General features: G+C 49.2%; 1 protein-coding gene across 8 annotated transcripts in view; it reads right to left on the bottom strand.

Annotated features, from left to right (window-relative positions):
- Positions 1-697: 697 nt before the first annotated feature.
- Positions 698-24,192, bottom strand: part of CASKIN2 (CASK interacting protein 2) — a 110,811-nt gene continuing 87,316 nt past the window's right edge. For 5 of the 8 annotated variants that reach the window (XM_077327829.1, XM_077327832.1, XM_077327835.1 and 2 more), the window contains 14 exons: positions 23,708-23,838; positions 22,281-22,389; positions 20,680-20,788; positions 20,271-20,365; positions 19,159-19,276; positions 17,873-17,994; positions 16,414-16,495; positions 14,969-15,066; positions 12,314-12,424; positions 11,978-12,079; positions 10,768-10,906; positions 6,425-8,596; positions 4,329-4,659; positions 698-3,031 (listed from right to left, as the gene is read on the bottom strand). In XM_077327829.1, coding sequence (XP_077183944.1) covers positions 2,935-3,031; positions 4,329-4,659; positions 6,425-8,596; positions 10,768-10,906; positions 11,978-12,079; positions 12,314-12,424; positions 14,969-15,066; positions 16,414-16,495; positions 17,873-17,994; positions 19,159-19,276; positions 20,271-20,365; positions 20,680-20,788; positions 22,281-22,389; positions 23,708-23,838 — 3,816 coding nt within the window. In that variant the 3' untranslated portion in view covers positions 698-2,934. The remainder of the gene's footprint in view (positions 3,032-4,328; positions 4,660-6,424; positions 8,597-10,767; positions 10,907-11,977; positions 12,080-12,313; positions 12,425-14,968; positions 15,067-16,413; positions 16,496-17,872; positions 17,995-19,158; positions 19,277-20,270; positions 20,366-20,679; positions 20,789-22,280; positions 22,390-23,707; positions 23,839-24,192) is intronic. The other 3 variants (XM_077327830.1, XM_077327833.1, XM_077327831.1) reach the window with 2 other exon arrangements.

The following is a 24,192-nucleotide window of genomic DNA, read 5'->3' as shown; positions in this document are numbered from 1 at the left end:
AGCCCCCGCCAGCATTTTCTGGCAGGGGCTCATGGGAATTGTAGTCCATGGACATCTGGAGGACCACAGGTTGACTACCCCTGGTGTAGAGGAAGCAAAGGCTTGAATTGGGGACTTCCAAGAGCACACGCCTGTCCACTGTGTCAGCTCTGTCTTGGTACCCATTGGTTGCTTGTGGCTCTCCTCCTAACTATGCAATACTAGGCAATACTGTGGGGCGGGCCAGCTTTCTTTCTTCTGCAAAATAGCTCCCTGCCAATATCTTCTTGATTCAGTTCCCTAGGCAAGGACTTATGGAAGGAAGCGATAAAATAAGCAATGTGGACAGTGAAATGTGATGATGTTTTCTCGCACTACCTTACATTGCTTGGTTAAATAGTTAGAGCTGATTTTTGTTATAGTTTGTCAGATATTAAAGAAATATATCTGTAGAGGGTGGGGGGGTGATGCTTTCCCACCCCAGCTATTAGATACACGCAGACACTTCACATTTGCTGAGTGGCATATATAGCTTTATACTGCAGTCACCATACCGAAGTACAATCTGTACAGTGAAGACTGACTCTTAATCATTCAAGGAAAGCCAACTTTTCAGATCTTTTCTTGGAAGGCAACAGCTGTGTTAAATAAGAGAGACATGCACATCCTGAATTGGAACTGATGGAAAAGAGGAGACTAAGCGAGCCAAACACGAGCATCAGAAGGGGGAAACAGTCCCCGGTGTTTAATACCATTAAGTCGCAACTGATGTTAGCGGAATACAAGAACTCATGATTAACACCAATGAGCCAGACGGTTTAGATCTGCCTCCCTGATGTGTGCAGACGTGACCGAGGTTAGACACCTTTGCATCCATACATAATTTACACAGCATACAATATCTTTCACAATAAAGGACGAGTTCTTAAAAAATAAGCTGCATTTCCCTCAGTGATAACAAGAACGTCATTTTCCTGCACCCAAGTGGCTCAGACATTAACGTGATTCAGTCCCAGACCCCAAAGTACAACAGAACTCTGGTTAGTAAATATATAACAAACCACACTTTAAAAATATATACACTATTTTTTTAAAAAATTACAGTTTTATTGACAGTGAAGAAAACTGGACTCATCCCATGTCAACTAGTGTGAAATTTAAAACCTCCTTTAAAAAAGAAAGGCTTCTTTGAACCTTTCAGTAAAGTGCCACTGGTTGCAGCTAATTCTTTAAAATTATCCTGTTGGCTCCAGCTATCAGCCAGAGCCCGACTAATCCACTTGATGCCATGGAGACAAAAACTCTGCACCAAAGCTGTGTTAAGCTCTGCTGAAGCTCTAAAATGCAACTGGGCCCTTATTGCTTTTGCCTTTTCCCCTTGGAATTTCGCCTCTTCCCCAGCTAATGCCATCACTGGCAGCCTCCCATCCAAGACCCATTAAAAACGTAAGAATAAAATTCTGCCTTGAGACACCCTGCCTTTCCAGGGCTACCAGGATCAGGGGCTCTAGTTCTGAACTGCTGCATGGCCATGGATGCCTCTACTGCTGGTTCAGAGCTGGGCCACTCATTTTACTTTGCTGTTCTAGGACATAGTTCTTTGGTGGTTTTCATTCTAATCGCAGCACTTGACACACAAGTACCAATTGTGCAATTTTCTGTTTCGTTTTCGCGCTTGGGCATGTTAGGCTGGCCTGGCACCATTTTGGACTTATTTAAATAGGTGGTCTGTAGATGCACAAGGTCTTTCTCCTCGATGCAGAACCCCATGAAGGAGGCGCCTCGCCCCGTTTTCAAAGAAGCAATGGGCTGGTCAGGTCCCTGGGGTCAAGCTGCTCCATTAGCCTCTTGCTGGAGAGTGAGGGCCTTGGGAGGCAGCTTTGCCCATTGCCCAAGCTCTGCCAGAATTCATCTGATGAAAAAGGCAGTGTCTCTTTTGGCTGTGGGGCAAAGGACAAAGGAAGAGCATTTGCAGCTGAGAGGCAAAAAAATAATCTTACAACTGCAATGGAGAGTGATTTAGCATAAGGGGCATCCCTTTGCCACAAGAGGGCACTATACACCCTATAACACTAATCAGCATTTCCCTCCCGGATACTATAGAAAGGCAGCGGGGAGGAGGTGGAAGACCTCTCCCTTTCCTTTCCACTCTAGGCATGATGAACAAGACGAAGGTACTTGGAAAGAAGATCACGTAGTTTTCAGCTAGTTACTGAAAAGTTGAGCCTTGTTGCTCCTCTAAGAACTTTGAGTCTGGCCAGCTGCTTCTGGAAGAAGAAAAGGGAGGACTGCTGCCCACCCAGATTACACGGTCCTTCTCCTAGTGATGTGTTCGGGGGGGGGGGGGGGGGAAGAGCAGCAAGGACTGGCCTTGCTCTGCAAAGTGTCAGGCTACCAATCTTGATCCACTTTGGCAACCGAGGGCAGTGGTCCTTATTGAGTGCCTGGTCCCCTTGCTGCTGTCACCAGCCAAGGTGACAGATTATTGGCAACCTGTAAATGAATGGAGATGTTTGGGGCATTGCAACGGGAAGAGGCCAGAAGCCCAAGAAAGGCTCTCTGGCACCAACCTTTCCTTGACAGGGAGTCCAAGTGGCAGGCCGTCAGGCAGCTCCTTCCTGGCAGTTGGGAGCACCAAAGCTTGTTAGGCCTGGGAAGGGTTCTGGTGCACATAAGGAAAGGAAGTTGGCCTGCAGTAAGTGCTCTCAATCCATTGTGCTTCAACCCCATCTCAGAGATGCGGGTCCCGGAGCGTAAGTGGCAGGCTGCGGTTGGCCTAGGCCGGATTCTAGGCCTGAGACTCTTCCTCCCCTTCCACTGTCAGGTGAGTAAGATGGCAACGTACAGGAAATGGAGACCAGAAGTAATTGCAGGGCCACCTACCCAAGACTGTCCCATTAGACAAGCACAGTGTGGGAGGAGGAGGAACCTGCAGCCCAGGAGAAGAACTTGCTCTCAGTCCAACATGGCATCCAGCTGCTCTGCTAGGTCATCAAACATGTTGCTGATGTCTTCCAGGATGTTCTTGGTAGAGGGCACTGTCCCATAGTGACTGGAGGGGGCAAAGACAGGAGACATGGTCAGGTGAGCTGCAGGGTCTCTGACTTAATGGTCCATTCCTCCCTTGCCAGACTGGGGCTCAAAGACCTCTCCTTCCAGTAAGGAGTCCAGGGATGACTACATGAAATGGCTTCTCTCTCTCTTCCCCTGTCACATGAATGGTCTGCTGATGTGAGCCACTTGTGCCTTAACAATACCAGGTGGGATTGAGACTAAATTTTCCATCAGAGGAATGGAAGTTTCCCACCTTCTGCCTCCCAAAACTCAGTGACCTCCATAAAATGCTGCTCCAGGTGGATATGGGATACTGAGGAAGGATCCCTCAGTGCGCCCCCACCCAATCCCTCTGAATCCCCAAGACTGCTCTGTTTAGCCCTCCAGGACAACTGCTTGGCGGCTGTCAGTATCTTGAGACAGACAGACAACTGGTCTAATCCGACAGCCTTTTCTTGTGTTCTTATGAGGAGGGAATTGGTAGAAATCGCCAATTTAGCCTGGATCCAAATAGCAGCAGTCTGAATTCCTGTACGTTCCTGGCTCTGATCTGACACTGCTAACATGAGTAGACCACATGAAGCAGGGGAGAAGAGAGAATGAAAAACAGACATCTGGATGTAAACGTTTAGCTGAGAGCCAGCCCCCCCCCCCCCGCAATGTATTGTGCACGCCACCATGGAAGCCAGAATACAAATACAATCCAAATAATGGAATGGTGGGTATAGCTTTTCACATACAGCTTTCCCTTTAAAAAAAAACTCTGAACAGTTCCATCCAAAGAGAAACCCCCACATTTAAATACATTTTGCTTCTTAACCAACCTTTGGACTCTCACATGCTACACATGCAAGGGCAACCTACCAATCCCTAAAACAGCAATCAAAGCAACATGTGTGCATTGAACACATAAGATCGCAGGCTTCAGTCCTGCTGATACACATGTGCAACAGCTGGGCCTGTGTCCAAGCACAGCCTTGGAAACAATGTGCAACCATAACCATCATTTGGCAGACTACGCATACCCAGCCCCAGCTGCTGGCACTGACTGTTTACTCAGTGTTTGCAACTCCCCCGGCATCTAGGATGACATGTGCTTGTGCAGGGTTCCTATGCAGATCAGGGCGAATGTGTCGGAAGCACGTCTGCGGGTACACTCTTAGCAACTGTTGTGCGTTTTCTGTGTGCTTTGGGTTTGCATACTTGTCCCCATGACAAAAGAGAGGTTTGATGAGGATACAGGCCCCTTGCTTGCCCCCCCCCCCCCTCCACCACGACCCAAGCTCAAAACTTACCTCTGTGCTTCTTCTGTGATGATCTTCTTTTCAGCAGCCTCAGGAGTGGACACCGAGGACGAGTTGGTTTGTCCCAGTCTTTGCTGAACCTGAGTCATGTCTGGAGATGCATTCAAAGGCCTTGTTAAAAGGGGTACCCCAAAACTCAAGGCTGGCTTGCCACTGAGCCCCAGTTTCATGGGGTAGGGTCCGGTCGCTTCTGACACCATTTCAGTGGCTGCCCAGGGGGCGACAGTGTTGCGGGAGTTCTGCAGAACTTGCTGGTAGATAGTTTTCGGCCCTGAAAACACCAGTTTGGTAGAAGCGATGGACGTGTGCTTGGCTGAGTCATCTGAAAGGGAAAAAAACCAAAAGGTAGGGACGCACCAGTGACCTCACTCACACGCCCAGTAAGCAATCCAACTGCAGGAGACATCAGTGGCAAGTTTCTCTCCTTAAGTATAGATTCAAATGAGTAGCCGTGTTGGTCTGAAGTAGCACAATAAAATCAGAGTCCAGTAGCATCTTTAAGGCCTGTAAGCACTCGAAAGCTCACGCCTTGAATAAATCTTTGTTGGTCTTAAAGGTGCCACTGGACTCTGATTTTATTAGGTTTCTCTCCTGTCACTTTCTGAGAGCTATTTTGTGCTCCCACAGAAACAGCGGACCAAATATCTGGACTCCACAAGCATGGCGGCCACATGAGGTTTGAGCCTCTCGGCTTTTCCACTGACACGAAAGTGATCTTACTAGTGGTGTTAGCTGCCTTACGTTGCTGTCATACAGTGAGAGAAAAAAATGGGCTAGCCAAGCTTTAATGAATAAGAATCTTGCCTGATCCCCTTCCTCACTGCAGCACCGTCCTGGGTGGCTTTTCTCTCAACCGGGTGCCGTGACCCACAGCTCAGCATTCCTGGGAGGGGTCAAAATAGGTCCCTTTTTCCTCTTGCCTCTGCAGACCACCTCAACTGGGATAACTGGCATCAGCTGGGAGCCTGGAGGTGCAGTAATTTTGCCAGAATTAGGCAATGAGGCTTAAGTGCCTTAGGGAGCAGCCTGCTGACCCTGACAGTATTTTGCCTTTCCTTGTACTGTGTATGTGGCCCGACTGATTGTGATCCCTGCGTATATCGTTACTCGTCATCACGCATCCTGGCCTCCTCCTTTAAGTTCCCTCTCTTTCCTTCAGGGCTCAGCTACTTAAGGAAGCGTAGGAGGAACACATACCCTGGTGCAGGTTATTTGACTCTGGAGGCCCCGTTTTTGTATGCCTTTGGAGCAGTCATTGTGCCAGCAGTGGAAGAGCTACCCTGAGAAAGCCTTCAGCGGCCTGTTCTTGCTGGGAGACCCAAGGGGTTGGATCCAAGGGAGTGTTTCTGTGGATGGGGGGATTTCTACCTTCTCCCTGCTCCCCTCCTGCTGTGTCCCAAATGCTCCCAGAAATGCTGCTCCAAGAAACAGGACTCTGTGGGCATTTTAAGCTAAGGTCTAAGAGTCATGCTCGGCAAACAAATCACCCTTCCATCGGCAGAAATGGTCCACTAGATCCAACCCCTGGAATATTTGTCAATTCTTGTGAATGGGGTGGATCTTGCTGCTTATCCGTTCCAGGGAGGTTATTTGTTCCACCCACCACCATCTGTTCTTGGCTCTGTCTCCGGCTAGGGGAGTCAGTCTCTCTGGGCTCCTTGCAAATGGCTTCTAGAGCAGCTTCAGTGGCTGAAAAGCCCTCCCAGCTCTCCTTTGCTGCCTGCCAAACATGTCCTGTCTTCCCCTTCTATCACCTTCGGCTCCCTCTTCCCCCGCCAAGAAGGGCTATGTGGTGCTACCCTGGTCCCCGCCCATCCTTCAGTCAGAGACCAGAGGAAGCTGGAATAGCACTAGATTGCTAGTTTCTCTCAGCAGAAAGGGAGCTGCAGGGCCAGCAAAGTGTGACTCCGTGTGTGGGTGTGTTGTGGGGGGAGAATGCTGCCTTCTGTAAATATTTCTGGCTTTTGGAGAAAGCCCTCTGGCTGCTGCCCTGCCCTTCAGCTACTCAGCTGCCCACTTCCAGCCAACAGCTGGTTTCCTGAGGCAAACAGGCCGGGGGATAGATGGCATTTTTGCAGCTGGCATACTTGTCCCTGTGACTGGCGCCCTTAGCTGGAACGATCTCCCATGTCTCTCCATCTGCGGTGGCATCGAGGTGGTGGGTTTCACAGAGGGAGGGGGCTTCTTGATCCCCCTTTCCAGAGAAAGGATGCTTTTCTCGATCTCAGCAATCTGCAATCCCATGCTGTCCTCGTCCAAAGCGTCTCCGGTAGACCGCTGCTCCATCGGGCGCAAGGGGGGTCCAGCGATGCTGACTACCTGAGCCTGGGCGTATTGTGCTGACGGAGCAGCCGGGGCTGTGCTCGGGGCATCGACACCAAAAGCCTTCAGCACATTCTGGAGGGGCTCCCTCTCTTTGCCTCTGGGCCTGCGCTTCACTGTGTCAGACTCGGTGAGGTTGAACTCCGGGACCACTGGGGTCTCCCTTGCTTGGCCTCCTTGTTCTTCGCCGCTGGACTGGGTCGGGGCACAATCTGAGTCTGGCACAACGTCCTCCATCTTCGGCTGCCCGACGGGCTTTGGCCGCTGCTTGATGGTCAGATTGCCTTCTTCAGCGAAGGGAATGCACTCGCTGGAACTGCTCTGGGAAGAGCAGGGAGACGGGGCTTGTCCGTCTTTCCCTGCCTGGACCTCTTCATCGGTGTCGGACTGGACGTCCTCGTGGCTCTGCAGCGAAACCTCTGTCATGGGGACGGTGGGCTCACTCACCGTCCGTCTCCTGGAAAGGCTGCTTTCGGAGAGCTGGCTTCTGCCACTAGCGGCTTCAGCGCTGCCGGGATCCCCTTCGAAGGAATTGTGTGGGCCTGCCCCATTAGCCACAAGTTCATCGGCCCCTGTGAGGGGGGTTGGAGACTGAAGAGGTTTACTCGGGCTCTCCTCAGCTGCGGGTCCCTCAGGTACAATGGATGTGCTTCTGAAAGGGCAGCCCCTGTTGAGAAGATTACCTCCTCCATCTTCAGAAGGTAGAGACCCTTTCTGTGGTTCTGAGCCTTGTTCATACTCAGCATCAGCAGTCTGTGCGCTGGAGACTGAGCTGAGGCGTTTAGGGGGCGGGGGCGGGGGGCCTTTCCTTCTGGCACGGATGGCAAAGGACTGGCTGCGTGAAACCCTAGCCTCTGTGGGGGGCTGTGCCCGTGGCACCTGGCTCCGTCCGGGCCGTCTGGTCAGGGTCGCGTAAGAGCCCACCGAGCTACTGGGTGGCTCCTCCTCCTCGGGCTCCCCGTCGCTCAAGGCGCAGCGATTCAAGCTGTGCGACCGTTTCTTATGCTTCGGCCCCTCGCCATTTTGTGCCTCCCTGGAGGTGGTGGAAGCAGCGGGCTTTGGGGGCACATGAGGCGGCTCCGTGCCCCCACAGTGGGAATAGAGATAGGAGAAAGCTTTCTGAGCTGTTGATTGCAGGGTGGTCCTCTGAGTGCCGACGTGATCCAGTGTCTTTGTCTGCTCAGGAGCAGAAGGCGAATGAGGTTGCTGTGCCCTCGCTGACATGTGGGGATACATGAAGACGTAGGGGGCGGTTCTCTTACTGCCTGTGTGGGGTGATGTGCTGGGGGAGGGGTTTGGTGGCTCTGACGGAACCGCATAGGGGAGGAAATCCCCCTTCAGAGCACTGGGCCTCTGGTACTGATCCATGCCCTCGGGCAGATTTCTCTCCCTCAAGGGGCTTCCCACACAACCATTGGAATGGCCATTGACTCCATCTGGGCAGCTGAGCTGTGGAATAAACGTCCCGTAGCTCTCTGGGCTGGGCTGCCCCTGGGGGTTGTCCAGGAGGTGGGGTTGGGTGGAAGAGCGCCCCCCACTGCTCCCACTGCTGCTTTCTCCACTGCCCAGGCTCTCCTGAGAGCGGCTTGAGACGGCACTCTGGGACAACATGTTCTCTTGGGAGTGCCCTGATCCCCTGGAGCGCATGCCGATGCTCTCTTGGCTCCGGGATATGCCCTGAGTATTCTTGATGGTCAGTGTCTCCTGGCAGCTGTTGGACATGGCTGTCTGGAGCTCATAGCTCAGCTCGCTGTCCTGGAAAGTGGTCATCTTGGGGGTGTGGGGAGAGTGGCCCTCCCCATTCTCAACAGACTCAATGGTAACAACGTCTAAGGCGCCAGGGATCTTCCGCCTCAGAGTGCTGGCATCAGCCTGGTTCAGGCTCTTGCGGAGATCTGTCAACTTCTTGACAGCCAGCATGATCTTCTTTTGGTGACCTGCAGAGGGCAATGGAGAAGCAAAAATTAAGCTCAAATGAATGCGTCCCTCTTCAGCTGTCTATTATAGCAAGGGACGGTATTAAATCCCGTCTCAGGCTAGACCAATACAAGAGAGGCAGAGCCTAAATTTAGGCTCACACACATGCCCCAGACTGAAGGACTGTGGCCTACTTTTGCTAGATAGGCAATAATCTGCCAGGGAATGAAAAGAGAGGACAACAGAAGACACAGCCTCGTATCCCTCTCTCTTTCGCTATCCTGAGCTCATAGAGCAGAGGATGGGACAGAAATGAAACGATGGGGGAATGGACAGATAGAGTGGAACAATCTAAGTGCGATTTAAGTAATCCTGGTTACAGAATCTGCTTTCACGAAGCATCCTTGAAGGTGACATTGTCCTTGTGGATTGTCAATGTTACTGGTTATGTGCCCAGTCACTTGCTCAAAAGTCTTTCCTTTGTAACGTCCAAGAGGAAATGTGTTAGATACATGTTCTGCAAAAGCCTCTCTCACAATGTTTATAAATGCTGTTTCCTAAATCTCTGTGGCCTTTGGGTGGACTGGGCACGGGAGTGGAGTAGACTCCAAAGATCAGGCAAGTCCCATGCTCATGGAAAGGACCTTCTTTCCCAGTGCCCCAAAAAATGTCCAATTACCCAGGCAATTTGGCACAAAGCCAATGCTACTCAGGTTGGGAAATTCCTGGAGTGCAGCCTGAACAGGGTGGAATTTAGGAAGGGGGGGGGGGACCTCAATGGTGTATAATGCCAAAGAATTTACCTTCTATAGTGGACAATTTCTCCAGGGGAACTGATTTCTGTAGTATGGAGAACAGGTGCATTTCTGCAAGGAGCCAGAGTTTGGCTAACCATCCAGAGCGTGGCTACCCTAAGTACTATACTAATGACTGCCTTCAAAGGAGGGGCAAGGCACTGAACCAGCATCAAGTCGGTTCAGAATAAGTTATTCTGCATCAGACCAAGCCGTGAAAGAAGACAGGGAGGAAATGCTTTGGGGGTAGGGGTGTGCATAGCTATATCTGTGGGAAAAAAAAATCTGAAAAATACCTTATAGATATTTTCTGCTATTCTTTTAGCTGGATATAGATTTGGGTGTTTTGGGCTATCCAAAATGGCCAAGCATGAAAAATCCTGAAAATATTTTAGATTTTTCAGGACCACTGGATAGTTGAAGTGAAAGGGTGTATAAAGGGATTGCAGTCCCTTTAAACACCTTCTAGATGACCTCACCATTTAGAGAAAGTGTTCAAAGGAACTGTAAGCCCGGTAAACACCTTTGGAGTTCAGTTGCTGCTTGGAGAAAGCATTTAAAGATACCATGCTCCCTTAAAACACCCTTTCCCCCCTCCATTGAGACCCATGGAGAATGGGGGTACCTTCTTTGGGGGCCCATAAAATTGGACTCCCTGGTTTAATCTTTTTGAAAATTAGGGTATTTTTGAAGGGCTTCTACCTCAAAAAACAGCTTTCCCCCCCCAGATACGTCCAGTTTGACTCTCCATTATAAGTAAATGCCGATTATTATTTTTGAAGGGCACACACCTATTTGGGACAGTGCCAAGACCTAATGACTCCTACTCCATTGGGAGATTCAGCAGCACTATCTTCAGATAAGAAAAATCAAATGGAATGTTATGCTCTTGAAAGTGATCATCATTCTCTACTAAATGATTGTGAGAGAGACTTTTGTGTAGAGAGACTTTTCCTAGAGGACGGTTTCAAGGCTAGTAGAATCTGGCCTCTGGAAACAAAGGTCACAAAATAACTGCAAGTCCTTTGGGTGCCACAGGAGTGTTGTTTTAACAGACGAATGCAATTGCCCTTTTGGGCTGTGTATTAGAACAAGGCACTTACTGTAGAAGTACTGCAATTATAATGCGGTCTCCTAAAAGGACTTGAATGATCAAGCACCTCAGGTTGGATCAGTTATCCATCCATCCATCCATGGATGACCAATGGACACTTTAAGGGGCTATCGCATCATTTGATACCAGCAAATGCTGAGTTGTAGTACTGACAATCACTATAGATGCAGGTTATCAGCAGCACAGGAAGAGCTACATCTGTTACGTATTGGTTTGAAACACACAACCAGAAAGTGAATGTTCCACAATACACTCATAATCCTGCATGCATTCTCCCGCTCACCAAGTTTGTTAATGCCAATCTCCTGCAAATCCTCCCAGGTCAGATCGGTCACTATGCTGATGGAGTCATAGCCGTTGCTCACCAGCTTCTTGTGATACTGGGGGAGTCCAATGGCGCTCAGCCATTCCATCAGGTCATCCTGGAAAACAGTCCAACCAACCATAATGAGCCCCTAGAGTCCACATCTGGGAAGAGCATCTTAATGTTAGGAAGACATTCTAAATTCAGCCCACTACAGTATGCTTAAAATATCCTTGGCTGGGAAAGTCCTGAGCAGTCTCTGTGAAATACACAAGCTGCTTTGCCTTCTGAGATTCGGAAGGAGTTGGGGAAATCTGGGCACAGATTGTAAGCTAGATCTGGCTTGTGGTATTCTGTTGTTCGTAACAGTAATAAAAGCCAGAGGGATGAGTCAGCAGGGTGCACTGCTTAGAATGCTAGACTAGCCTGGGGACAGCCCAGGTTCAAATCCCTGCTCCAGCATGAGCACACGCTCCAAGCCTAACACTCCCAGATAAATCGACACCTGTTGTAAGGCAAAATGGAGGAAAAGCTACCTATGCTATCCTGAGTTCCTTGCAAAAAGGGCCAGATTTTTAAAAAAGAGATGGATAACAATTCATATTTGTCTTCAGACATTAATGTGCTTTACACTCTTTATTGTGGATGTTTCCTCAGCAAACCATTATGGCAAGCCGTTCTGACTTCCGTTTCAAGGTCCGTGATAAAGTAAGAGACTAAGCCAAGGCAAGACAAAAAGTCCATGGCAAGGTGAGCCCCACACACAGCTGGTCCAACTCCAGTGCTGTGAGAATGAAAAGGCCTCACTGGCAAAGCATTAGGCAGCTACAAACAGAGATGCTCAAGAACCCTGTAAGCTCTGCTGCAATCACACAAGTCCTATAAAGAAGAGCTGTTTTTTCCTACCCCGCTTTTTACTACCCAAAGGAATCTCAAAGCGGCTTACAATCACCTACCCTTCCACTTCCCACAACAGAACTAAGTGATGCTGAGAGAGCTCTGAGAGAACTGTGACTGGCCCAAGGCTACCCATCTGGCTGCATGTGGGGGAGTGGGGAATCAGACCTGGCTCTCCAGATCAGAGGCCGCCACTCAAAGCCCTGGCCACAATCGTGGAGATGGTGCCAGCCATCAGACTGGCAGGCAGCCGCGTAGCCAATGTGGTTAGGCTTGTGCTGTCCATACTCACAGGGATGTAATTTGGAAGCCACTCGGCAATGTTGAGTTGCCCAATTTCAGTGGAGATTTTCTTCCTGTGGCCTGGCTTTGTCACCCCAATGGCTGTGAGATCCTGGAGGAAACAATGGAACAGATATTTTTATTAATCCACTGGCATAACCTACAGGCAGACTGGAGCACTTGGGATGATGCTCTGTAGTGCATGTTCTGCGATGCGCCCATGGAAAAAGAAGCAGACCCTGAGAGATCAAGTCATGTTTGAATGAATGCTAGGCAACCATTAAACAGTTCCTTCCCTTGCAGTCCTAATGTTGTTTCCTGCCTGCCTCTGTTTTTCCTGCCTTACCTCTGGAGTCATGCGGCTGATAGTCGGCACGTCGTAGCCTGAATTCAGGAAGTTGGCTGTGTAGCACTCCAGCTGGAATTCGCTCAGCCAGTTGTAGATAGCTTCAGCATCCTGGGAAGGGAGGACAGAAATCCCTCTTGAAGAAAGTGGCTGACAGATGCAGAGAGGGAAAGATTCCTGCTGCTTAAATGGGAGTCTGGCCAGCAAAAAGAACTCACCCAGGTAGCCTTTGCATTCTCACAGCATCTCCTGCAAATGGAACTTCTGCAAAGCGGCTACCTGTGCTCAAGTAGCATGCCAGCACATGCTACCTAGCGCACACAGGTACTCTGCTGAAATGAGAAGCTATAGATGTACAAGGCCTCCTGCTGAGCCATTTTATTGTCTCACTTCTCAGTCCTGATGGAGCACTTCACCTCACACATATCCCATAATATCCTTCCATGTCATCATGCAAGTGGAGTGAATGCAAAGAACAAAACAAGAACAACAAAACCCCAATGCCTTGGGGCACGTTCTACCATTTCTGGACTCTGCAGGCAGGCACCACAGCCCCACAGCTTGGTCTCATGAACACTGGACACAAGGCAGTCACCAGTGGATTTTGTCCATATTGAGAATTGAGTGAGCCATCGTGTACTTGGTCTCATAATGACCTGTAATTCACTGAGTTACGTAACCCTCCTTCCCACCCCAACATCTGCTCCCGGCAGCCCCTCATGGGTCTGTCTTCACTTGGTTCTCAAGAAGCACGGAACTTGTGGGGAAATAATATGAGGGGTTGAGAGTGGTTTAGAGAGTGGGTCTCAGCCAGCATTAATGTTTTGTCAGTACTGTGAAGCATCCAGTATTGTTACTACTACTGCTACTACTACTGCTACTACTACTACTACATAGCTAGGAGCTAGGCCTGGGAATGTGGAACATGCAGCCTACTGGACCCGCTCCACTTGTCAAAAAATTCCTTTTTCCTAATGACAAAAGGCCCACAGATATGCAGAACCTCGGGCCATTTCGCACGGCTTCAAAATAGCACAATGGTTACTAATTGGAAACGCTACTAATTTGCCATAACCCACGACGTCGTAGACAATCTGCAACAATCCTGAAACTGACCCGCAAAAAGCGCTTCGTTGTAGCGCTTTCAGGGGAATCCAGAAAAGTGGATTCACCCTCCAGATAGCGATACACTCCTGCAACCAATCTGCAACACTAGCGCTAAAGACCTGTGCGTTACCATTGTTGCTGGTTCTTCAAAGTCCCTCCTCCTGAGCCTGTCCTCCAAACTTCCGGCGAAGCGATCGCCATTTTTTTTTCTCCGAGCGAGCGGGGATAAACGCACCAGCGAGCCTCTTTCTGTTTAGAGGCTTCCCTGGCTTCAGTCCTTCACCTTTAGTCACTAAGCACAAACCACATAAAAGCCCGTTTGCTGAAATAAAGTCCCTTTATTTTTTACACATAAATTCAGCCGAAAATCGGGCCCGTGAGAGGGGGGGGGGATTTTTTTTTTATCACTCGAGGCAGCGTGCCAACGATCATACAATCAAACGACAGCTCACATTAGGCAGCTGGATGGGTCTCTCCGTTGCAACGAATCTACCTAGATTCGTTGCTATGGGTCTGTTTTTTTTTTAAAAACCTTTCTTAAAGGGAAAGGGGCTGTTTGGGAGCATGCTAACGGCTGCCCATTGGCTGCTTGACGGCCAGGGGCGGGACGAGCTTGGCAATAGCGCTTCCTTTCTAGCGATTTCTGCCGAGACCGGAAGCCTGTGGGAAACGCTAAAAAACGCAACTGATTCCACTACAAAGGCAGGTATGCATAACGACGAATTCCACTATTTTAAATGGCGATTTTTCATTCCGCAAACAATTTGCAACAAAGATCCTCGTGCGAAAAGGCCCCTCGTCTTCCCTCCCATCAGGCCCTTTAGCTGAAACTTGTGGACTAAAGAGACGGTGCTGACGAATGTACAGGATTAGCATTCAAACCACTTTGCTGTTAATTAATAAAATCAGGCCTGGACAACATGTGCCTCTCCAAGCTGAACCCCCACCCCCACCCCAGGCCTTGCATTTGTGGCTTTCAGGGGCTTGACAAGTCTCCTGTTTTTCAGTGAGAGGCTAGGGTTCCATCAGGCAGCAATCAGTGGGAGCTGAGGGGTACCGTTGGCTGATCCCAGCAATTCTTAGAGTGGACTGATGTTACTTCTGGGTTCCCTCAGTTCCCCCAGCTGGCTGACAGGGCCTTTTAAAACATTTCTTTCCTCTGGAGCAGGGGCTCAGGCAGTGACAGCAACGCCCCTCGGCAAAAGACTACCCCCCCCCCCGGCCTCAGTAAAATTGTCAAGCATTGACCGATACCCAGTGATAAAAAGGTTGGGGTCCACTGTCCTAAGGTATCTCTGACTTGAAACTGGATCCCAGACTGGACAGGAGACAAAGAGATCAGAACTGGATTCTCCTATTTATGGAGAATGGACTTCGAGGAATGGTAGAGGACAGGAAGGCCTGGAGGATCATTGTCCATGGGGTCGCGATGAGTCGGACATGACCTTGCACCTAACAACAATACCATTTATGGAGAATTATCCCTCTCCCCTTTCCCACTCTGGCCTGTGGATCCTTGGTCTGAACTCTTATAGTAGATTCCAGTACCTTCCCTTCTAGGAGCTGCTCTGGCCGCAGGTACTGGTGGGAGAAGATCCTGTCAGTGGTGTTGCAGTTGGTGAGATTCTGGTGCGCCAAAGTCCCTACTGGGAGCCAAAAGAAAGCAGATCTGAGAATTGGATGCAGCCAGCTGCAGGATGCAGCAGATAGCTATTTTGCCTGTCCCGGCCATGCTGATGCTACACAGCCATCAGATGTTTCAATAGGGCTTGTCCAGGTGTCAGACTCTGCCACATCCAAGGGACTGCAGGCTGTGCAGTGGTGGCATTTTCTGTGTATATGCCCCAAAGAGTCGTTTCATGTAAAAATGAACAGGTCCTTTATTAATTTTGAGTAACCTCCAACCTGCCCTCCCTTATGGGCCTCAGAGTGGTAACAACAGCATAAGCAGGGGAAAAGAACAATAAAAATAGGATATTCAGATCAAACATAAAAATGAGACAGAAATCAAGATTCTCCCCCCACTTCCATCTTAGTTTGCTTTTGAATATCAGCCCAAATAGGGAAAGATTACCTCTCTTCCAAAGAATTTGGCGTTTGGATGGAAAGGAAATTCCACTACCATGGGGAAAAGAAGAGCTTCTTGTACCCCGCTTTTTACTATCCGAAGTGGCTTACAATTGCCTTCCCTTCCTCTCTCCACAACAGATACCCTGTGAGATAGGTGAGTCTGAGAGAGCTCTGAGAGAACTGTAACTGACCAAAGGCTACCCAGCTGGATGCAGGTGGAGAAGGAGGGGGGAATCAACCCTGACTCTCCAGAGTAGAGGCTGCAGCTCTTAACCACTACAGCAAGCTGACTCTCACACTGGGCAGGACACTAGTACCATATTCATGGAGTTTCAGATTATGGGCAACTGCTCTCTGCCCCGTGAGTAGGCATGTCCCCCCCCCCCCCCATGGTCATCCCTGTGAGAGATGTCTTGCCTTGGCTTTTCTGAATTCTGCCATGTGCACGGTCTTTGTCTTTAAAAACCACTCCCCCATCCACACACATTTGCAGGGCTGTCTTTCAGCTTACCTATCATGGGGTTTGTCTGGCAACCCCCATTATTATGGGCAACTGCTCTCTGCCCCGTGAGTAGGCATGTCCCCCCCCCCCCCCATGGTCATCCCTGTGAGAGATGTCTTGCCTTGGCTTTTCTGAATTCTGCCATGTGCACGGTCTTTGTCTTTAAAAACCACTCCCCCATCCACACACATTTGCAGGGCTGTCTTTCAGCTTACCTATCATGGGGTTTGTCTGGCAACCCCCATTATTATGGGCAACTGCTCTCTGCCCCGTGAGTAGGCATGTCCCCCCCCCCCCCCATGGTCATCCCTGTGAGAGATGTCTTGCCTTGGCTTTTCTGAATTCTGCCATGTGCACGGTCTTTGTCTTTAAAAACCACTCCCCCATCCACACACATTTGCAGGGCTGTCTTTCAGCTTACCTATCATGGGGTTTGTCTGGCCGTTCTGAGAACTGGAACCCAAGAGATGCTGATACAGGTCTTCCCCACCAGGCGAAAGGGGCTACACAGGAAAGGAGATTCAGAGAGGACTGAAGTAAAACCTGTCTTGCTTCACATCCAACAGTGAGCATGCAGCAAGAGCAATCGGGAGGGGCCCGTGATAGGAGCAGGGGTGCCTTAATCCTGACTGCCCAAATTGTAGCACAGTTGAGTAAAGGGTAGGTCATGATTCATTGCATTTATTTGCATCAGTGAAGTTCTGCTTAACTCCTGCTGTCTCTGGAACCACCGGACTCTAACTTTGTTCTCCTGTAACCCATGTAACCAAGTTACAGACTGTGGTTACCTGCAAGCCGTTTCTAACCCTCCTGGACCACAAAGGCAAAAGGGTTGCTTTCATCCCCATACAGAAGCAAAAATTAATCCAGTGAGGCCATCCAGGCGTTCATCATTTTAAAGACCGGGATAAGGAGAGAGGGAGAGGCTGAAAGAGGGCTATCTCCCCTCTTCCTCAGGAATCAGAGCTTCTTTATCCTTCCATTTATTCATGACCTGGATTGCCCAGGCAAGCCCAATCTTGTCAGATCTTGAAAGCTAAGCAGGGTTGACCCTGGCTAGGATTTGGATGGGAGACTTTCCAAGGAACACCAGGGTCATGATGCAAAGCAGGCAACGGCAAGCCACCTCCAAATATCTCTTGTCCAGCTGCCAGACAGTCCTAAAATCTCCTGGCTGTACTGCACACATCCCATAGGACAGATAGAAAACAACAACAAAATTGTCCTTCAGGATCCAGTCAAATTTGCAGCCCTCGCCAACTAAGACTTTGTTTCCATAAAGCCTAAAGAGACTTTTCCTGCATCTCTTACAGTTATGGATTCAAGTGGGGAGCCGTGTTGGTCTGAAGCAGCAGAACAAATTTAGAGTCCAGTGGCACCTGTAAGACCAACAAACTTTTGTTCAAGGTATGAGCTTCCGTGTGCATGCACAATGTCATATCTGAGGAAGTGCGTGGGCACATGAAAGCTCATACATTGAATAAAACTTTGTTGGTCTTAAAAGTGCCACTGGACACTGAATTGGTTCTCCTGTATTCATGGATACCATAAATACCATGGGACCTGGGGAATCCACCAGAATTACAGGCCATCCCCAGACTAAGAAATCAGTTCCCCTGGAGCAAATGGATGCTTTGGAGGGTGGACTTCTGGGCCATGGACCTCACTGAGGTCCCTGTCCTGGATCTGGCAACCCCACTCCCCCCCCACCCCTGCCCATATCCCTTCTGATTGGGCACCAGGGAGTATGTTCTGTTTAGCCACTGCATCTTCCCACAGTTTGTCTGTGCAGATTGGGAGACTATCAGAGGGAAAGAGGGCAGAAGGAGACTGGAGGGAGATGTGGAAGTTTTAACGTGTGGATAGTTGTGCTGCCTTACCTTCATGTTCTCAATGAGGAGTCCGGTGCTCTGGCCATTGGTACCCTCGGTGCTCTGCCCACTGCCGGCACTCCGGATGCTACCGATGCTGCCCTCGCTGCCCACGCTGTTTCTATCACCTGCTGATTAATGGGAGAGGAGAGATTTCAGCACAGACGCTTAGGCTGACGTCATGGTGGACAGAATAGTTTCCTTTTACCTGAGGAGCACTAGCCAGACAGGTGCAGGCGGAGAGTTAGAAGAACCTGCTGTTAGTAGCAGGTGGATCTGTGAGCCACATCACTTACTTCAGAAGCCTTTGGTTTCTCTGCAGGCGTGACCAAAGAGCACTTCAAAAGCTCTGCTTGACCAGAGTCTGACCAGAAGCCACAGGGCGACTTCCATTTACTGCAATTCCCCCATCAATTCCAATGGTTTAAGTAGAAAACCACTCAAATTTTACAGGCACATCAGCCCCAGCAGGTTCCTCACCCCAAATGATGGGGGAAAGAGATGGATGTGGAGGGGATGGAGGCAATACAGAAAGTAGACATGAATGCCTTCAATGGCTTTTGGTAGGCAGCTACAACATTTCTAGCTTTTAAGCCTCGGTTCCCATCAGTAAAAGGGGCAGGTTCTTTCCAGGATTATTCTGGCCTTTGAGCGAAGCTGCATGAGTGGCCAGGCCTGGCAGCAGCCCCAGGTGACTTGACACCATGCCCTGCACATGACTCACCTAGGACTGGCTGCTTGCCATTGTTTAACAGCAGTTGCCTCAGAGAAGCCAGTGTGTGGTATAGTGGTCAGGGTTTCATTTAAGGATCTGGGAAACTCAGGTTCAAATTCCCTCTCTGCCTTGCCAGGTGACCTTGAGCCAGTCACACATTCTCAGCCTAAACTATCTCATGTTGTGAGGATAACAGAGGAGAGAATAATGACGTAAATTGCTTTGGGTCCCCATTGTGGAGAAAGGCAAGGTATAAATGAAGGGAACAAATACAGCTGAAGACAGAGAGCAGATAAAAGGTAAATTCACTGGCGGGTGTGTAAGAAGAAAAGGAAGCAGGGAAGGGCATGGAAGCTGCCAGGAAGAAGGAAATAGTGTGGGGAGGGGAAGTGGGGTTCTCCCTGAGCCACTCAGCAACCAGGCATGGGAAAGTCTCTGAGCGACTAGCAGAGAAGGAGGAGGTATCTTTATGCGGGGAGGATGGGGTTCATTTGGGGAATAGAGTCACAGATGTTTCATTTCCTCCGCATACATTTTTGGTCTTCCAGAAAATTCTCCCCAGTTGTATCCCTGGACTAACCTGTGCGCTTGCTGATGACTTCTACAATGGATGGAGGGAAATAGCCAACTCGGTCAGTGCCTTTCTGAGCATCGTGGATATGGCCCTTCCAGCGTCCGTCTGCATGCTGCTCCAGGACCTGACAACATAAAGTAGTTCTTGCAAGGAGTGGGACAAGACACATATACAACAACAGAATCGTAACTCAGAAAGTGACCTTGGAAGTCTCTAAACATTTTAGTGAAAGTAGGATATTCACGATATCTATTATCTCTGCTGGTCAGATTTCTTTTTAAAAATTCCAGGGACAAAAGTCCCAGAATGTCCTTGTATGACCTGTTGCCTTATTAGGACTTTGTTCTCAGAATCCAACATAAATTTGTGTACTGTTACAACTTAAATCCCCTGCTTCCTTTCCTGCTGGCATCCGTTCACTTCTTTTTAAAGATATGCCAATGGTTCTTGAAATGAGGGGCATCGTGTTTCTTCTGCAGCAGGGTTGAAGGGCCAAGCTGGAGGAGGGGAGACAGAAGGGGCTGGATGGCAAGCCTAGTTTCTGGTGGCAACTCATGAGTAAAAGCACAGCAGGGCCCAATGCAGATCAGGATGACTATATGAGAGGAGAAAGAATCCCTACCTTCTCCCTTGCGTTGTTTTTGGGGCCTGAACCAGCTGAGGGACTGCAGAAGTGGGAAGTATTACTTGCTCGCTGGATTAAGGCAGGGCCCTTTTTCCTTTCACAACCACTCTGTGAGGTGGTTAGGCTCAGAGACAGTGGTCCCCCAGTGGGCTGCAGACCAAAATGTCCATCACTCTGAACCACACTGACTCTCACTGTGTCACAGTGTAGCATAGCTTGACTCATGCATTCCAGCCCACTGTCACTTCTCTTACTCTGTATGTTGAGTATGCATCCTTCATTAACACAAAGGAACCTAACACAGGCAGCTCCTGCTTATTGTGTTGTGGATATGATGCATCTGTGAATGCAAGGTCAAAACACACGTGCCTGTTTCTGTCTTAGGCGAGGCTGATGCACGGGGCTTAGAGCAGAAGTGAGGCTGACCCCTGGAGTGCTGCATGGGTGAATTTCAGCTACCTCAGCATTTGAATGGGCTCAGCCATTCTCTTACCGTGATGACATCTCCAGCACGGATGTTCAGAGCCGTTGGGTCATGGAGGTTCCAAAAGTCCTTCAGAGCTCGGACTTTCAGGATTCCTGATGCCTCTGAAGACAAAGGAAAGAGGGGGACAGAGGAAACAAGGAACAGGCGGGGAAATAGGTAGAAAAGGAAATGAGGTCTGTGTTATTCACTGTGTGCTTATTTCTTCCTTTGTCCCAGAGCCTGAACACCTTCATATGCTGCAGTCATTATATGTCCCCAACGGCTTTCTGAAGCGAATTGTGTCTTGTCTTGCGTGAGAATGATGGGGCTGAGTCCTCAGAGCAGTTCTGCTGCTGCCCAAGAGATTCTACCTCTAGGACCGTCCACATCTCCCCAGAGCACTGTCCTAGCTAGGAATAGGCCTTGACCAGCTCACCTCTCAGCAGTTGTTTGATGTCCTTGCTGGCGTGTGAAGTGGTGAACTGGTTCACAATGTCCAGGGCTGTCTGGTTGTAGGTGTTGCGGATGTTGACATCGATGCCACCCTATCCACAGACAGAAGGTTAATGGGAGGCCAGGAAATGGGGGCAGCTCACTTGAGGTAACTACTCTACTTAGGGATGCCAGCATCCAGGTGGGAACGGAGGATCCCCTGGAATTACAACTCACCTCCAGGTTACAGAGGTTGGTTCCCCTAAAGAAAATGTCTGCTTTGGAGCCAACTATCCATAGAATTATACTTCACTAAGGCCTCTCCCCACCCCAAATCCCAACTACTCCTGGCTCCACCTCCAAAGTCTCCAGGTATTTCCCAACCCAGAGCTGGCAACCCTAACTCTACTCCTGTGCTCAGTTGCACAATACCTGGTTCCTGACTCAGCTAGAACCAATGCTGGGTGCTGATTGGACACACCAGGCTACCATCTAGGCCACATTCCTTCAAAATGAGGACCCCAATCTCTGCCAAGCATGGGCCACTTTCCCACAATCTTGGAAAGACTGAGTTCAGGCAAAGGGCCACCTGGTATAGCGGACAGCTGATTAAGGCAGATTATGTTCACGGTCAGTTCATCACTGAGCCAAGAAGGTTGACCTTGGATCATTTACTCTCTCTGTCAGCCTAACCTCTCTGTCACTAAGGAGGTTGTGAGAATAAAATTGGGAAAGGAAGAGCCGTGGATGCTTTCCTGAGCTCTTTGGAGGAAAGGCAGGATAGAAATGTAATAAAATAATGTAAGTAGGTCAGGGAAGTGAGTGTGGCGCAAAAGCCTTGGATCTGTTCGAAATCCTGCTCAGAACTCACTAGGAGGCCTTGGGTTCATTACACACACAGAGAGCATCTGGCTCGCATAGGGATTTCACTAGTTTTCTTTACAGGCATGTTGCACTGATGAACAGAACAAAGTGAATAAAGCACTGGGTTAATTAAAAGTGCTAAATCAGTGATATAAAACATCTGTCCCCCATGTAATACAATTTAAAGACACTTCCAGCTAGGCTAGAACTGGAAGCAGAAGCCGGATTTCCTCCTCACTCATCCACAGGACTGCGAACTGCTTTATTCCCTTGCTCACAACTGGCACATGCCTGAATTACTGACTAATGTGATTGATTTGGGAATGACCCATTCCTGGTCCTCAAAGGGCTGATCTAGACAAGGAAACACTGAGGTCATGCTGCCATTTTAGAACTGTGAATTATAGCCAGAGAATGTACTAACATTTCAGGTCAGAAAGATGATGTAGGGAGGTAAACAGGAGTCCCTCCTTCCCCTGCAAATGGTAGTCGTGACCAGAACTGGGCTCCCATGGCACTGCAAAGAGGAGTTTCCCAGAGGGAAGTGACTACTACAAAATGGCAGACTTAGGGACGCTGTCTCATCTCATTTGGCCGTTGGTGTCGTTTGGCCTTTCACTCCTGCTCTTTGTTTCCTGTTTCCTTGTTTCCTGTCCTTCTGAGGCCCACGGCCTCTTCTCAAGACTTTTGGTCACCAAGCAACCATTCCTGTCCTGGACTGTGGCTTTACTGACTTCTCACCTGCAGCAACAGGCGCACCACTTCCGTCTTCCCATACAGGGCTGCCTCGTGCAGAGCTGTGCCCGTCTTTGTCTGCTTGTTGATCTCGATGCCAGCTTTCAGCAGCTGCCTGCAAGGAAGGGAATATGTCCACCTTCAGTACCAGCACCCCAAAAGTGGGACAACTTACTCCAGTAATAGCCTCCATAGCCTACTATGCAGAAACTAAGAGGTTAGGAACAAAAAAAAAGGAGGGTGGCAGGAAGACACAGGAAATGATCAGGGAAGTTATCTGCTTTGCGATAGGGATTAAGTAGTAGAAGGACACGGTGGGTTTATCTGCACTGGTGTTTCATGATAATTTATGGCACAGTTCTGATCCTGTAGAGAGTTTGTGTTTTATCATGGTGTTAAAATTTACTTCTGGAAAGTCGAGGAGCTGTTTATAACTGTTTTCCTCTGAAGGAGAAAGTACAGAAAGTTTAATTAATTCACACAGACTGTTGACAAATGTGGTCTGGGAGTTCTGTACTGACAATTTAATCCTTAGGCCCTCATTCGCCTAATTCATACCAGGACTATGGCATGCATGGAGAGGGGGTACAAGCCTCCCCGCATCGCCCAGTTTCCCCAATCTGAATGAGCCCCAGGGAGGATTCAGTCCTTGCCCTGATGGGGAGCATTAAGGGTACCGAGGGCTCCGAGTAATTTTCCTCAACGTGGCAAAGGGTAGAACTCTGGGGCAATTTTGGACTGTAGAAACTGTGATGCCCCCCTCTCCCCATGCACCATGGTCCCAATCTGAACTACATAAAAAGAAACAAATCAAGACCTCCAAACAGAGGGGCCTCATTTATAGTGCAGGGTGCAGCTACAACTGTGCCAACACTCTGACGATTATCTTTGGGTTTAGAGGTCCTTGAATGTTTTCCCACCCACCCACCCCCATTTGGAGGACCTCTTCTCTCTGTTTGGCTGCCAATTCTCAACGGGGCATGTGCATGCCTGAGAACTAAATTCCTAGCAGTACTCCCAGTACATATGTAGCCAGCAGTCCATTTATTAGCCATGAAGACTTGGTAATGTGTGAATCAGACAGTTATTTCTGTCCTCTGATGTGGAAAAAGTTGTTAGAATGTCCTTTGCAAATGCAGTATTCTGCGTCTTCCTTTAATCCATAGCTGTAGGGGGTAGCCCTTCCTTTCCTCCCAGCATGAGGTCAGGGCAAAAGGGATCCACACCCTTCTGTTGAGAGACTGTGAATCTGACAAATCTTTGCTAAGAAATCTGTGTGGAAACAAAGAGATGTTGTTGAGAAAGGAGCTTGTGGACAGACTCAGCAGCCCAGTACACTAACAAAGGCCAGTCTTATACTGCTAGTCTATCAAGCCAGGGTCTCTCAATCCACCTCACTCCCTGCACTGGCTAGAGGGCAAAGGAAGAGTTACCTGATGATCTCTTTGTGCCCATTCTTGGCTGCCAAGTGCAGAGGAGTTGTGTAGTTCGGGTCTGTTGTGTCTTTGGATTGTCCCTCAAGCAAAGAAACACACAGATGGCTATTCAGAAGCAGCTGGGCCACCTAAGGAAAACAGGGGAGAGGAAAGAGGGGCATTTATGAAAGCACATAGAATACTGTGAATGCCACATTCCTGGCTATTTTGCCCAGGAGTCAGTACTGGCTCATTCTGCCCTGTTTTTCCAAAGAAGAAGAGTGGGCTAGATCATCCCAGAAGGCATCTAGCCACTGTGTCTCTGCTACATTCTCATGATTGGTTTACATAGTTCAGAACATGTTCAGACATCCCTTTAAGCTTGTTGCCCTGGGCCCACACATGTTTCACTATGTTTCTTCTCTTCTCCTTTTACAATGAAAGTATCTTGGCATAAAACAAACTTTGGTCATTACCCATAATGCAGAAATGCAGGTGGGTGG

This window comes from Paroedura picta, chromosome 3 (assembly GCF_049243985.1).
Source record: "Paroedura picta isolate Pp20150507F chromosome 3, Ppicta_v3.0, whole genome shotgun sequence".
Classification (NCBI taxonomy): Eukaryota; Metazoa; Chordata; class Lepidosauria; order Squamata; family Gekkonidae; genus Paroedura; species Paroedura picta.
The sequence above is the reverse complement of the archived record's forward strand: the minus strand, read 5'-3'. Positions and strand labels throughout refer to the sequence as shown.